General features: G+C 46.0%; 1 protein-coding gene across 1 annotated transcript in view; it reads left to right on the top strand.

Annotated features, from left to right (window-relative positions):
• Positions 1 to 14,131, top strand: part of srgap1a (SLIT-ROBO Rho GTPase activating protein 1a) — a 188,302-nt gene that overhangs the window by 44,810 nt on the left and 129,361 nt on the right. The window contains 1 exon segment of the mRNA XM_084335154.1: positions 5,378 to 5,573. Within this exon segment, the coding sequence (XP_084191280.1) occupies positions 5,378 to 5,573 (196 nt within the window).

Consider the following 14,131-nt stretch of genomic DNA (forward strand, 5'->3'; position numbering starts at 1 on the left):
CACGGAGATATGCCGAGGAGAGGACGTTTAACGCATCATTAGCTTTCGTGTTGTTGTTTTCAGTTGTCGGTCGTTTTGAAGTGTTTAACAAGAGGAGATACATTGAGTTTAGGAAAGATGATTAGCTTAATGTGCAGGAAGCCCCAAGGCTAAGGAGAGAATTAGTCAGTCTGCCAGAATGAGAGTTTTTGACTGTGTGTGTGCATCTTTTTGGGGTTTGTCAGTTTTGTGGGAATCAGACAATTGACCACCTAAAAAAATATCTCTTTTTTTTAGGGATCATAAGGGATGCACCGAAAATTCGGCCACCGAATTTGGTTAATGGTTAAAAGGGCTCTTTCGGCTTTCGGCCGAAAGGGTTTTAGCACCGGAAATATATCACTGAATGTCAAATAACGTGTTGTTGTGATGACGTAATCAAAACGCGACTACAGACATAGCATGAGCAGCTTGGCAGCTCTTCCTGCATTCTACAGCCTGTGATAACTAACTCCTCTTGGGAGTCGCTCTGTTTCTATGTAAACTCTGCGAGCAACGCATCCAATAAATGCGTCTTTAACATGCTTTATATCCTCGCCATTACTATATGCCTGTCGCGGTTAAAACCCTTTTAACTAACGTTAGCGTTAAGCTAGCTAACAACACTTCCATAGACCACCGCAACACTTCTGGTATTTTGAGCTCATGGGAGAGAGCGGGGGGGGGGGGGGGGGGGGGGAGGGAGCGTGTGAATGAATGTTTATTAGAGTAACTAATCAACATTAGTTACTAACTAATCAACATTCATTCATTTCATCCACCCGCGCTCTCTTTCCCCCTCCCCCTCCTCCTCCTCCTCACAAGCTCCATATAACGCGGAAGTGCAGTGGTCTATTCCTCTTTCTCTCGTAAGCTACGTCATCCCCCGCTAAGAGTCACGGGAGATGTAGTAAATACAACAGTACTTGACTTTAATGCACATTTTGTTGTATGCAAAGAGAACATGTTTAAATTGTACAATCTTTCAGCAGTCAGTCTGGAATTAATGTAAGCATTCAAAAGTGCTGAATAAATGTGTTATGGGCCCATAAGTGATTATTAATATTATTTAAGTTAAGTTTTGCCATAATCATGTATTTTGCCATAATCGGGTAGCAAAAAAAATACATTATATATATATTTTATATTAATCATTTTCGGCATTCGGTTTTCGGCCAACTGTTTCTTATTTTCGGTATCGGTTTCGGCCAAGAATTTCCCATTCGGTGCATCCCTACTTTTTTTTAACACATAAATTGACTCTGCTACTGCTGTAGGGACTTCTCAAATCAATTGACCAGAATTCCACCCTCTTTTCCCAGATCCGTGTCTCCCTCACTCTCTTCTTCAATCGTCAGATTGTATCTCAGTTCATCTTAACTTCTCAAGAGGAATTTAGAGAAACTAAAAAGCGAGTTTGCAAGTATCCCCCCCCATGGTTGTTCTAACATGGCACTGTAGCATCACCAGCTAGTAGAGGGTGACTTAGAATATGAATGATTTAATGAGTTTCCATGTGCAGTCATCAAGGTAATTGTGTTAAATGATCCGCTCAGCTCCTTTGTGTAAAATGTCACACCGACTTCCTTTTAATCCCCACATCCTCATTGATTAGGCGGAGCGGGGAGTAATTGCAATTCTGGATTTGACTCATTCATCAGAAAAAGGCCATGTGGATTTTGAAGTTGTCATATTAAAAGCCTGCCGTTCTACGAAAACGCCCACCCAACCCATTTGAATTGATTGTGGCCAGACATTGGACCTTTTCTGCATCATGTGGTTTGAATCATGTTTCAATGTTTTTAAACTGTAAAAGATCCCCTCCAGATGTATTTTAAACCCTTATAATTTTTCTATATTGAATAACAATTTGTATAAAACATTTGTATCAGTATGTTTGTTCCACCAACGATAACCTACTGAAAAGGGCTTGGCAGCATCTCTACACCTTTACCCTCATTGAGAATGCAAGGATCTATATACAAAGCGGCAACAAGCGGCCATTGATATTTACCAGGGATTCCAGGAAGTCGGCGGCTTATATTCTTTGAAGACGTATCAATACCTACTCGGGTTTCTGCGTATGCTGAAGCGAACGGTGTCAAGTTACCACATATTGGACCGCGGTCGGTTCGACCCGTTAGTGACATCACACGTGCAACTCAGATTTCAGGGACATACAGAGAAGCTCTGCCTCTCCGGGGGAAGAACGTGAGACGAGGCGCTCTGGTGACAAGTTCTGCACTAATAACCATCTGTATTGTCAAAGTCACGCCTCCGCGTGAACTTAACCACGAAGACATTTGAGTAGAGGGGATCTTTAACTATTTGGATGTGCACCCTGTGTGTAAAATAAAGCTTTTCTACCAGAGTCCACCACCGGGACGTGGAGAATCACAGGCTCACTGCGGTTGGAGGAAGGAAACTATTTTGATGACGGCAATGGTGACGTGTTTATCTTTGGGGGTTCACTGTAGTCAAAGGGACATTTCGGCAATTATTTTTTAAACCCGAATCCTACCCCGCGTTCTGTTGCGAGGAGGACACATCATAATTGGACATAAAACGTACAAATGTGTTCCGTGTCTCGAGGATAAGAACCCGATGATGTCACCTGGCGGAGAGCAGACCTCCAGTGAACCGCAGGCACTTATTTCTTCAATTGCGTCTTCGACTTCCCTCGATTTGAGCCTCGACTGCAGTCGACGAGAGTTGAGGAAATGACGTCTGCGGTTCACCAGAGGTCCGCTCTCCTCCGGGGGACAAGAGTTTCCCCCGGGGGCGGAGTGTCTCTGGGGTGCCGACGTGGCTGAGACTGAAAAGACAATATAGTAATCAACTATTTCCAATAGAGCGACGATACTTAAACCATTGATTTATCTAGATTGGAAGAGTGCTTAAGGCTGATGAATGGAGTGGAGCCCCATGGTAATTCCACTATTGCATTTTGAGCGCACACACACACACACACACACACACACACACACACACACACACACACACACACATACTCGTGCCTACAGCCAAATGCTGCTCTCAGCGCTCTCTGGCCGGTGAAATGCTCTAATCGAGTGAATGGTTGATTGATCAAATAGGTAGTTTGACATACTGATATATTGACGGATACCCAATGAGCTAAACACTGGGGGGGATCTGTTGGTCACTCTGTTTCTTTTGGCAAAGAGATCTGTTGCCGTCTCGTCCACTCCCCAAGTGAGCGCCTCGCCGCCTCCTAGGTTCTGTGTTGGCAAACGGCTTGACAGCGGTGTATTTCTAATTAAAATAATTGGTGAACTAGGCTTTTTATTATTTGGCGACCAAAGCCAGGCCGGGGGTTGGAATTAAAGTGCAATTCTTCTGGCCAGTTAGGCGATGTTGATATAGCAAAAATAGTCCTTTCTGACCAAATTAAACATCCCATGTTGTCTTTAAATACGAAAGAAAGAACAACGAAAACGTATGACATTATTCATATGGATTGCCTTCCCTTTTCAAACACATAGGGTGTCAGCCAGGTCTCGTCAGCCGTCATTATCGAGATGGCGGCAGGCGGAGTGAACCGACTTCTCTCCGGACAGACTGCGGGTGGTGGGTGGGCCACCCAAGTGCGGTTTTCTGTGTGTGAAACTGTGCGCGGCTGACTAAGCAAACGTTCCCCGTCGTCCATTTGATGGTCAAGATACTGCACCAGGCGGGCCAAGAGTCGGCCGGACTGGGTACCGGCGTAGATTGTTTTCACACAGAGAGAACACGTGATCCATTTGTTTGGTTTGTCGAAGTCCGGGTGGCCGAAAAATAAGTCTTGCTACGCACTATTAGTAATATTTCATCCCTCCGGGGGGGGGGGGGGGGGGGGGGATCTGGGTCCATGTGCCGTGGGCCTATGTTGTGATTTAGCGGCGGACCCGCTTCGCCAATGATTCTCATTTAGTATTTCATCTGAAAGCTATATTTCCTCGTCTAAATGCAGTGAAGCATCTTGGCGTTATAACTCAACCACTATACGGCTCTTCATGTCGACGGCCAAGGTCCTGAAGGCCTGTAGCGAGCGAGCGCGCGCGCGCGCGGGGGGGGAGGGGTTGTTTCTTTAACCTAGAACCCAGCGGTTCGGCTAAGCTTTTGTGACGGGACACTGCAGGCTACGCCGTGGCTTTCTGCCACAAGTCGTCTGGTTGGAGCCGGAGCGCGCTGTGCCCTCCGCTATTGGCTCTTGTGTGGCTCTTAAAGCACCTCCATTAATCAGGTTTCCTCAGCTGAAGATGTCTGTGGCCCTAGCTAGCTACCGTCCATTAGGAGAAATTCATTATACGTATACCGACGTAGACCTGGTCCTGACTGGCCACTTGGAGGAAAACACTTTTGCGCACGTTTGTGTCTGTGTGTGAGAGAGAGAGAGAGAGAGAGATCTATATTATAAGCGTGCGAGCGTGTATGAGGAATGCATGCGTGAGTGTGTTTATGTGACACACACACACACATTCCTATCTCCATCTGTGTCTGTAGATATTCATCGGCTGTGTGTCTGCGTGTCTGAAGCCAGTTGTCCTGTAGAGGAGATGTAGATTTAATGAGAGGCATTCTCTCTGACAGGCCAGATTCCTCATAAGGGGCTGTGGAGGGTGATTGGGTCCTGTTTTCCAGCCAACAGAGGTCTCCTGTCTACTAACGGCCTTCCTTAGTGGACGTGTTCTTCAGTCACAGGCAGTGGTTAAGGCATGCATGTCCATAACCTGCTCTCTGCTCTTGGCTAGTGTGTGAAATAGAATCAGGAAGCCGCGCATCCCGGTCTTGCTCAGAGCCTTGATGAAACAAACACCTGAGACCTGCTGTGTTGCCAACCGCCTTTCTCCCTAAGCTAGAACTAAGCCACAATGAGCTCCATTTGGTTTTTGTATTGTACCGTAGGCTTGTCCTCTACTAAACACATTATTTTAGTTGACTAAATAGTCCGATTGTGCCGACTAACGTAACACGTAATATATTTTTTAACATCTGTTTATGCTTTTTGTGTTGTTTTTGTTCAGTTTAATTTGTCCTGCTGCTGTCCTCATTAGTGATATCGAGTATTGTTGCTAACATATGGACCCAAAATCCAGATTCGAATCGGTTTAGCTCCCACTGTGTTTACAGAATAGTATATTGCCTACTGTATATAATTTTTTATAACCCTTCAAATTTGCTTTCATTCGGACCCGGCTAAAGTATTTAATGTACCGTATGAGACTGAAACCGCATGAGAGAAACGTCCTGTAAAAACACAAACATCGTCATATAATGTCAACTCTTTGTATCTTGGCTCCATTCTGGCCTGTGTGTTCTTCCACGTTGACCCGCGTGTTCTGGTTCTGGTTCTCCTCAGAGATCCGGGCTCAGCTGGTGGAGCAGCAGAAGTGTCTGGACCAGCAGACGGAGATGAGGGTCCAGCTGCTGCAGGACCTGCAGGACTTCTTCAGGAAGAAGTCCGAGATCGAGATGGAATACTCCAGGAACCTGGAGAAGCTGGCCGAGCGCTTCATGGCGAAGACGCGCAGCACCAAGGACCACCAGCAGTACAAGTAAGGAGGCGTTGAGGAGGCGTTGAGCTTTGTGCTCCTAAATGCTAAAATTTAGGAGCAGTAGCACACAAAGAAATGTAGGAGCGCAGTGAAACATTTGAATGACTTCAGAATATTTCAAATATAGCTAATGAATTTTTATATTTATCATCATCAACTCTCTCCAGTTAGTTATTATAGTGCAACGTTTGGCTACTTACAAATCATTGAACGTGGGCAGCTGGGTGGCGCAGCGGACATTACGCTTGTCAACAACGCAAGAGACACCGGGTTCGAATCCGGCTGTCGGCGTTGCCTCCGGCTTGGGCCGGCCGTCATACTAACTCAATTGGCAGAGTCAGCGGGTGGGAAGTTGAAGGGTGGTAATCTGGACGTTGTGAACAGCGACTCCTACAGGTCGGTTGGGGCGCCTGCACAGCAGAGACGGGAAAGTGTGAGCCTCCCACACGTTACACCTCGCCAATGAGAGTCCGCGCTGGCAGGTGAAAAGATGTGACAGGCTGCCTCCTCGTGTATCGGAGGGGACACGTGATGCAAGGCTTCTATCCTCCCTACAACCGGCCAGTGGGGGGCATATGCGAGCAACGTTCAAGACAGGGGAGGGGAGAATTGGCACAGCGAAATTGGGATGGGAGAAAAATAGAAAAAGAGGAGAAAAAAGTGGGAAAAAAAAACATAACTGGAGAGAAAGGGAGAGATTTTGTGTTCTCGAACTCGACTCAACTCCGCTGTGAGCTGCCCCAGGGTTAATTTAACTATTTGGGGCTTAGTTAGCAGCTAGTCTGGGCATACAGGGGTGGATGGTGATCTCGGGGATGCGAAGCATTAGGGCTGTCTTAAATACTTCGAAGCTTCGTTCGATGGGCATGGGATTCGAATATGAATATAAAATTCGATTACCGGTATATATTTTTTTATATATATATATATATATATATATATATTTAGCTAAATCAGCTCTGCCTCTCTTCGTTAACCACAACAAGCAATGCTGTTTGTTATTTAAGATGAGGTCGGACTCAGCACTGACAGATTTGTGTTCATTGTGCTGCTTTTATAAAGCCTCAAATGACGGCTTACAATATTTCATGAAAGCAAAGTGTTTAGTTTGTCTAAGATTTAAAAAGGTTTAAACCTTACAGCACTGACAAAGTTGAACAAAGTGCTGTACAAGTCCCACCAACATAAAAGAAATTGTATTTCGAAGCTTAGAATTCAAATCGAATCTCGGCCCCGAAGCTTTGAATTCCAAAAAAGAAATCGAAGGTCAGCCCTACGAAGCATCAAGCATGGTAGCCTCATTGGAGCCGTTGGCAGTCAGTCACATTTCACCGGCATGTTGGATATCCATCTTCACTAATCTCCTGGTCATGTTTCAGATATCCAAAACACTCCTACGCTACCGATTTTAAGGCTTGGATGTTAGTTCCTTCTGCTGTTTTCACACCATGTCTCTAACCAAATTAATGCTGTTTGTGGGAGTGGCACACATAAACACCACACAGAGAAACGGCGTGACTCACAAGAGGAGTTTCCAGAGGCCAGGGTAATGTCTAACACAGGGCTGAATAGCTAGATATAATAATCTTTACCCACACACTGTGCTCCTAAATTATTTTCCCAGTTCGCACAACTATTTTTAGTCACAAATGCGAGTGAAACACCCACACTGTCGAGCCTCCTTGTTTGTGTGACTTTGTGTTTACTGCTAGTGTGCGTCAGGATCAGTGTTTGGAGCGTGGGACCCGGTCTTGTTCGCAGTTAAAGGGATATACCGTTGCAGGCTTTCATGCAGACTCAGAAAACGCTGACCCACATTGATGAATAGGGCTTAATTATACTTAATTCATCATCGCCATGAACACGAACATCGTAGTTTTCCCCCTGAATTACTTTAAGCCACGATCTAGCATGGTATGGTATGGTTGGGTTTTGCGTCTCCATTGCGTTTCTTGCTAACTCCCGGTTGCTACGCAATCTTTAAAAAATTCACACCAACAATTGTGGTACAGGACTAAACCATGATGATCCAACAGTCAAAACTGGTCTGGCCAGGTTGTGAAAGGTGGCTGTTTCAGCCGGGGTCCAGCCAGGTCTGGCCAGGTTCTAAAGACAATGGAGACGCTCACTGTGTGCCAGACAGGCCACAGCACGGCTAAACCCTGGCTAGTGGAGATAAGGCATATGACTTGTGGAAATTAGCTATAATCTGGTGTTGGCTGGATGGATCATACTTAAGTAGAAGAAATGCATTGTTGGTTTTTGGTCTTCTCGTAGGCTATGCTGACGATAAGAAGAAAAAAAACCGACACAAGGCTCCTTGTTCTGTTAGCTGGCCTTTTAAATGGCTCTGCGTTGGTCTTCTATCGTTCTCTTCTCAACAATCGGGACCATGGAGGTCTGTGTGTCTGTCTGAAAGAGTCTCTATCTCTCTCTCCCTCTCTCTCTCTCTCTCTCTCCATCTCAGTGTCCCTTCCCCTTCATACGAATACCTGTTGCATTAGGGGGGCAACCAAATGGAATTCAAACGTGATTACAGCGTAATGTAGATATGGATCTATCAATCTGGAAAAATTTATTCTAATTTGATTATGGGTTTTAACGAGAGCCATCAATCTGGTTCAGGTTTTCTCAGAGTCAGCCGAGGGAGAGGACAGAGAGAGGCTCGACGACCCTGTTTATCTCTCATCGTTCAACATTCTCTCTCCAGAAATGGCAGGCTGTTCTCTTTTCATTATTCATCTCCTCTCCCTCCTGACATCAGAAATCAATCTCGACGGCACTTCTGTCCCCGTTTCCCCCATACGGTGAAAATGTACGTGTTCCTCATAAATGAACGTTAATTATTGAAACGCAATAAATGTAAGACGTGCGTTTATAACCGGGGGAGGCTCCTGCAATAGATATCCATTCTCCCTATCGAGAAAAAAAAGAATCCTATCGAACATTGTATAATGTTCCTTTTGTCCCTCTGTAGCTCCTATGGGGAACGGGAGTAAGACGTTTTAAGACTCATCTGTGTTTCCCCACGCTGTGCGTGGAGGCTGAGCTGACATCCCCTCCGTCAACAGCTCGTTTATGTTTCAGGCAGAGTAGGGACATGAGGCAGTTTGGGAGATTCTTGTGTCGGGGGGGTTGGGGGACTGATACCTATCCCCTTGCTTGTACTGTAGATTAGTGCATTGCTTCTCAGAACGGTTGCATGTCAAGAACCCCCCCCCCCCATAGGTCAGGGACCCCCGTCTGAGAAGATAGTTGTTGTTAAGAGGTGATTTGGTCCATAATTCTATAACCGTATAATGTAAGAATAGGTGTTTGGGGGATAACGGAGGAGAGAGTGCAACCTATGATCAGAATAGTCATTCTTATCCTTTTTCTCTCCTTGGGTTAAGTATTAGTGTAACTGAGGGGTACAATTCCCTGACTGTATTAAAGAGTATGATATATTAAACCACTACTAGTTATGTACTTTAATTACTGGCCATACAGTACATGAATATATATATGGTGAACACCCACACAAGAATACGGCATTGACACATAAAGTTCTATTTGGAGGGTATTTATTATTATTAAGCAACGTTAGGTTACATATTGAGAATTAGGCTCGCGCTTGTATGGCGAAGAACACACGTAAAGTCAGTCAAGAGCGTAAGTCAATGAGAATAGTATGAATACTATGATGGGTCTAAACTGGCGCCACCTGTGGTATAGCAATTACATAGGGCACACTAGTACCAGCTGGAGACACTGGGGGTTTCCCTCCGGGGTGTAAGGCCGGCAGGGGTAGAGGAATGTTCGGGTACAAAGTCTGGGTCAACGAGGAATAACGAGGCTCCAGATACAGGAGCCAGTGCATGTACTCCCTTGATCAGTAGACAAAGCAACAGCTATAATCCAGTATGCTCGACAGCATGGAAGACAGCTAGCCAGCCTCTTCCTAGAGGCGGGCTCGAGTGATGATCCTCACGGGGGTAAATCCCAAACGACAGTGGGATCGACTGTTCTCTTCTCCAGCGGTCACGGTCCCAAAGCAATATAATCCAACCAGAAATGGTTCTGCAGTCGCCGGTGTAGATTCTCCTGTGTACTATACTTCACATTAAACTAGGTTGAACTTGACGTTACTTCACTAAACTCTGACACTTTTACTATCCTATTCGCACATGTTCTAAACGCTCTATTTAGACGCAAGGTTGCTCACTTCACTGCACGTTGACTCGTGGTGAAGGCTTTACTAGTAATGAACGAAGTGCTGCTGTTTACACCTGCACCGTATTTATACGTAAGGTGAATTATCTAGTGCCAACCTCAGTTCTGTCTCGTATTACTGCGCAGACTCTGGACATGTTGAGACATGCCCGGAGTTGCCTTTGAACTTGCCGTTGGGGGCTTGGCCGTTGGCGCCTAGGGGTCGCTGTCCAATAGGAGAGCGAATATTACTCTGGTTTGTACCCAGGTAAAGGGATATTCCGTGTATATATACAAATAATACAAGGGATATCAAACGATATACAAATATTATACAAGGGATCTCAAGCAAAAAATCTATATATTCGGTTTAATCTGACCCTTTGTAACAATTAGTAAATGGACTGCATTTATGTCGCATTTTTGTCAAACGATTTACAATGCCTCTCATTCACCCATTCACTCACATAGTCACACACGACTGCAGAGGCAACCATGCAAGGTGCCGACCTGCTCACCAGGAGCAGTTGGGGGTTCAGTGTCTTGCTCAAGGTCACTTTGGTTTTGGTAACAGAGGCATCCAGCAAGCTAAGTGTCCTGGGTTTGAATTTGGACCTTTTGTCCAAAAGGCTACATGTCACCTTTCTCTCTCCTCCAGTGTTCACTGTTCCACTCTAAACGGGTCCTGTCTAACAAAAGCAGAAGGCCCATCCCTCAAACATATACATTCTTAAGGTCGCTGTCACACCTGAGTGTCTGTTTCTGTATTAATTAACCCTTTCACTACCAACGGGTTAACCCTTTCACTGCGACAATACAGAAGGTTAAAACCCTTTCACTACCACACTACCAAAGGGTTAACCATTTCACTGCGACAATACAGAATGTTAACCCTTTCACTACCACATGACAAAGAGTTAACCATTTCACAACCACACTACAGAAGGTTAACCCTTTCACAACCACACTACAGAAGGTTAACCCTTTCACAACCACACTACAGAAGGTTAACCCTTTCACTACCACACTACAGACTGTTAACAGTGTGGTAGTGAAAGGGTTAATGCATTATGACATTTGTGAATGTAACAACTTGACAACACTGTAAATTTGTTTAATTACTGAGTGTATTTCAACTTGACAACACTGTAAATTAGTTTAATTACTGAGTGTATTTATCAAGTATAAATAAAGATTGAATGAATCATCATCATAATTTTTATTTATTTGTACATGGAATAGTGCAATGTTTACCAAACCAAACAAAATGTACATACTTATTTTGCAGAAATGAAAACATCAACACAATTAAATTAACATAAATAAAAACATTTAGTGTATTTATCAGTTCAATTGCATTTACTGAGGTAATGAATGAACATGTTTTTTATCCACATATTTAATCTCCTGTTTACCAAATTCTTGAATTAGGTTGTATAGGGACACGAATGATATCAGGCTTTGTATGGGGGGATATGTGTTGCCAGATTAGATTAGAGAAACCATTTGATCCTCTTCTTATTACTCCTGCACATCCTGGCAACCCAGAGTAGACGCTCCTTAAAACCAGAAACCGCAAGACCGCATTAATGTGGTGTTTCTCCATTATTTCCGAGACAGCTGTCGGGGGAGAGTTTCACTCTGATATTCTGTCCAAGATACAAGCAACCGTTTCGACCGCGTGACATTTGTTTACAGTGTTTGACAAAGTGCAAGAGTGAAAGCGAACCGAAACCAAATGAAAAATGCTGCTATGTTGCAACTTCACGCCCCGAATCGCACAGAGTCTACCGAGCTATAGGTGTGAATAAAGCGACCTTAGATTCATATATTAGGACTGAATCCGTGACTGTATAAAGGCAGAGGATTACCAGTTCCAGGGTGTGGATTGTGCAGGATTAGGTTAAAGTCTGGCGTAGAGCTGGGGTCTCGACGAGTCGACCTCTCTGTGTTTATAGGCCTCCCTCTATAAGACCAGCGATGGAATGAGATGAAAGAAAGTCAAAATGAAACGGGATCCTGTCGCAAACCGTTGAGACAGAAAGAAACATTGTCTTTGTCAACCTCTTCACCTCCCTCCCTCCCTCTGTTGCTTTTTTTTTTTTTTTTATCTCCCTCTCTCCCCTCGCGCTATTTCTCTCTCTTCCCCCCTCTCCCCTACAGTATCTTTCTCTCTTTCGCCCCCTCTATTTCTCTCTCTCACTCACTCTCTTTCTCTCTCCCTATCTCTCTCTCTCTCTCTCTCTCTCTCTCTCTCCATATCTCTGTCTCTATCTCCCTCTCTCTCCCTCCACCCTCACTCTCTCTTTCCCTATCTCTGCCCCCCTTCTCCCTCTCTGTCTCCCTCTCTCTCTGTCTCCCTCACTCTCCCCCCTCTCTCTCTGTCTCTCTCTCCCTCCCTCTCTCTCTCCCTCACCCTCTCTCCCTCACTTCCCCCTCTCTCTGTCTCTCTCTCTATCTGTCTCTCTCCCCCCTCTTTCTCTTTCCCCCCTCTTTCTCTCTCCCCCCCATCTCTCTCTGTCTCTCTCTCTCTCTCTCTCCCCGCCCGCCCCCCCCCCCCCACCCCCCCCCCCCCCAATGGTGCATGGCCGTGTCTGTTTGACTCTTTGCCTTCTGGGGGAGGTTGACACACAGCTCCAGCAGCATACAGTACTTTGTGGTCTCATTACTCTGCAGGAGCCTCTCCGCTTGCCTGTGTGGAAAAGGCAGACATTAGCATATTGTTTGAACCCGCGGTGGGAAGGGAAATAAAATGCACGTTTGTCCTCCTTCCTCATCTGCAAATAGACCCTGCTCTCTACCACCACCCCCCCCCCCGCCCCCCCCCCCCCACCCAAAAACCCAAAATGGCTCTAGCAGCTGTGTGTGCCCTTAATCTCTCAGTGTGTGCACAGTGTGTGCATGCGTGCATTTAATGTGTACGGGACTGGGTGAGGGGGAGTCCGGCGTGTGCACGGGCCTATATGTGTGGGTTTTCATCTCGCGTTGTACAGTCTGGTCATTTCATTCGGAGGGTAAACATTTGGCCGGCGCGTCGGAGCATATTTCGGAGACGTTCGAATAACACCCTGCCGCAGGCTTTCTCTTTTTTTTTTTTTTTTTATAAACACGTGGGACCCCATACGTTTGTATAAACAACGCGGATACAGTAGGGCCTCTGTGTTCTGCGCGTACTACCAGTTGTTTTTATTGGAACGACTTGTGTGAGGTGGGGTAGGGTGGGTGGGGGGGGGGGGGGTGCTGAAAAAAAAACTGTGCTTTCATTCTATCGTTGGCCTTTCGCCGGTATGCGTGGAGGGACGGGGTCGGCCCGGCTGAGTGGTAATAAGCTGAATTAGCATTAAAGTGAGGCGGCTAAATCGCCGGGTAATCAGCTGGCATTTCCGCACGAGGGAGCGGTAGTGACTGGACCGCACCGGTGGAGCAGGAGGGGCCGAGCGCTGTTTACATAGTTGGCCGTCCGCTTGGCTGCGTCATTCCCGTCGTTTTGATGCTCGTATTAGGCTTGTGGGTTATGTGTGTGTGTGTGTGTGTGTGTGTGTGTGTGTGTGTGAGAGAATGTTGGTGTTAAATTAAAATGATAAAAATGCCGCTATCTTTTCGGGAAGTGTTACACTGGCACCGGTCCCCCACTTTTTCTCTTCCTCCTGTCGGAATGGGGGGGGGGGGGGGGGTTTGGCACGGCAGGCTTTCTAAAGGGGCTCTGCTCAGGAATGCACAATCGGGTTCCCCTTCAGCAGTGAGATAAAGGGACTGTTTGTCAGGAAACACACGATTTGTTCTACCTTGGGTGATTATAGGCCCGCGGGCATGGATCTCACCTCGCTAGAGGAACCCGGGGGAGTGTTGGTCAGAGATGGACGTAAAACTGGCTTCACCGCTAGGAATCGGATCTCCTACCAACAGTATCACGCCGCGATGTGTTTAATGAACACCCCCGACATTAAAGCTCCCCTCCACTAAATATTTTTCCCCCCCTTCTTCTTCTCTTAACTTTGACTATACAGATTGTTATAAAAAAGCGTGGCGACATTCGCTCAGGAGGTCGAGCGTCGTCTGAAGGTTCCCAGGTTCGATTCCCGCTCCTCCCAGGCCGCGTGTCAAAAGCGTCCTTGAGCAAGACACACTTGACCCCTAACTGCCCCCGACGAGCAGGTTGGCACCTCGCTGGGTCGCCTCTGCCGTCTGTGTGTGAAATGTGTGAGCGGACGGGTGAATGTGAGGCGCGGGTTGTGAAGCGCTTTGGGATAAAAGCCGCTGTATAAATGCAGTCCATTTACCATTTAAGCTGCTTCTCATTAATCTCCATTAATCTTCAGGTTCTCAGCTTTCGGATGATCTATACCACTTCTATCTGACATCTACCG

The sequence above is a fragment of the Notolepis coatsorum genome (assembly GCF_963971535.1).
Source record: "Notolepis coatsorum genome assembly, chromosome: 18".
NCBI classification, from domain to species: domain Eukaryota; kingdom Metazoa; phylum Chordata; class Actinopteri; order Aulopiformes; family Paralepididae; genus Notolepis; species Notolepis coatsorum.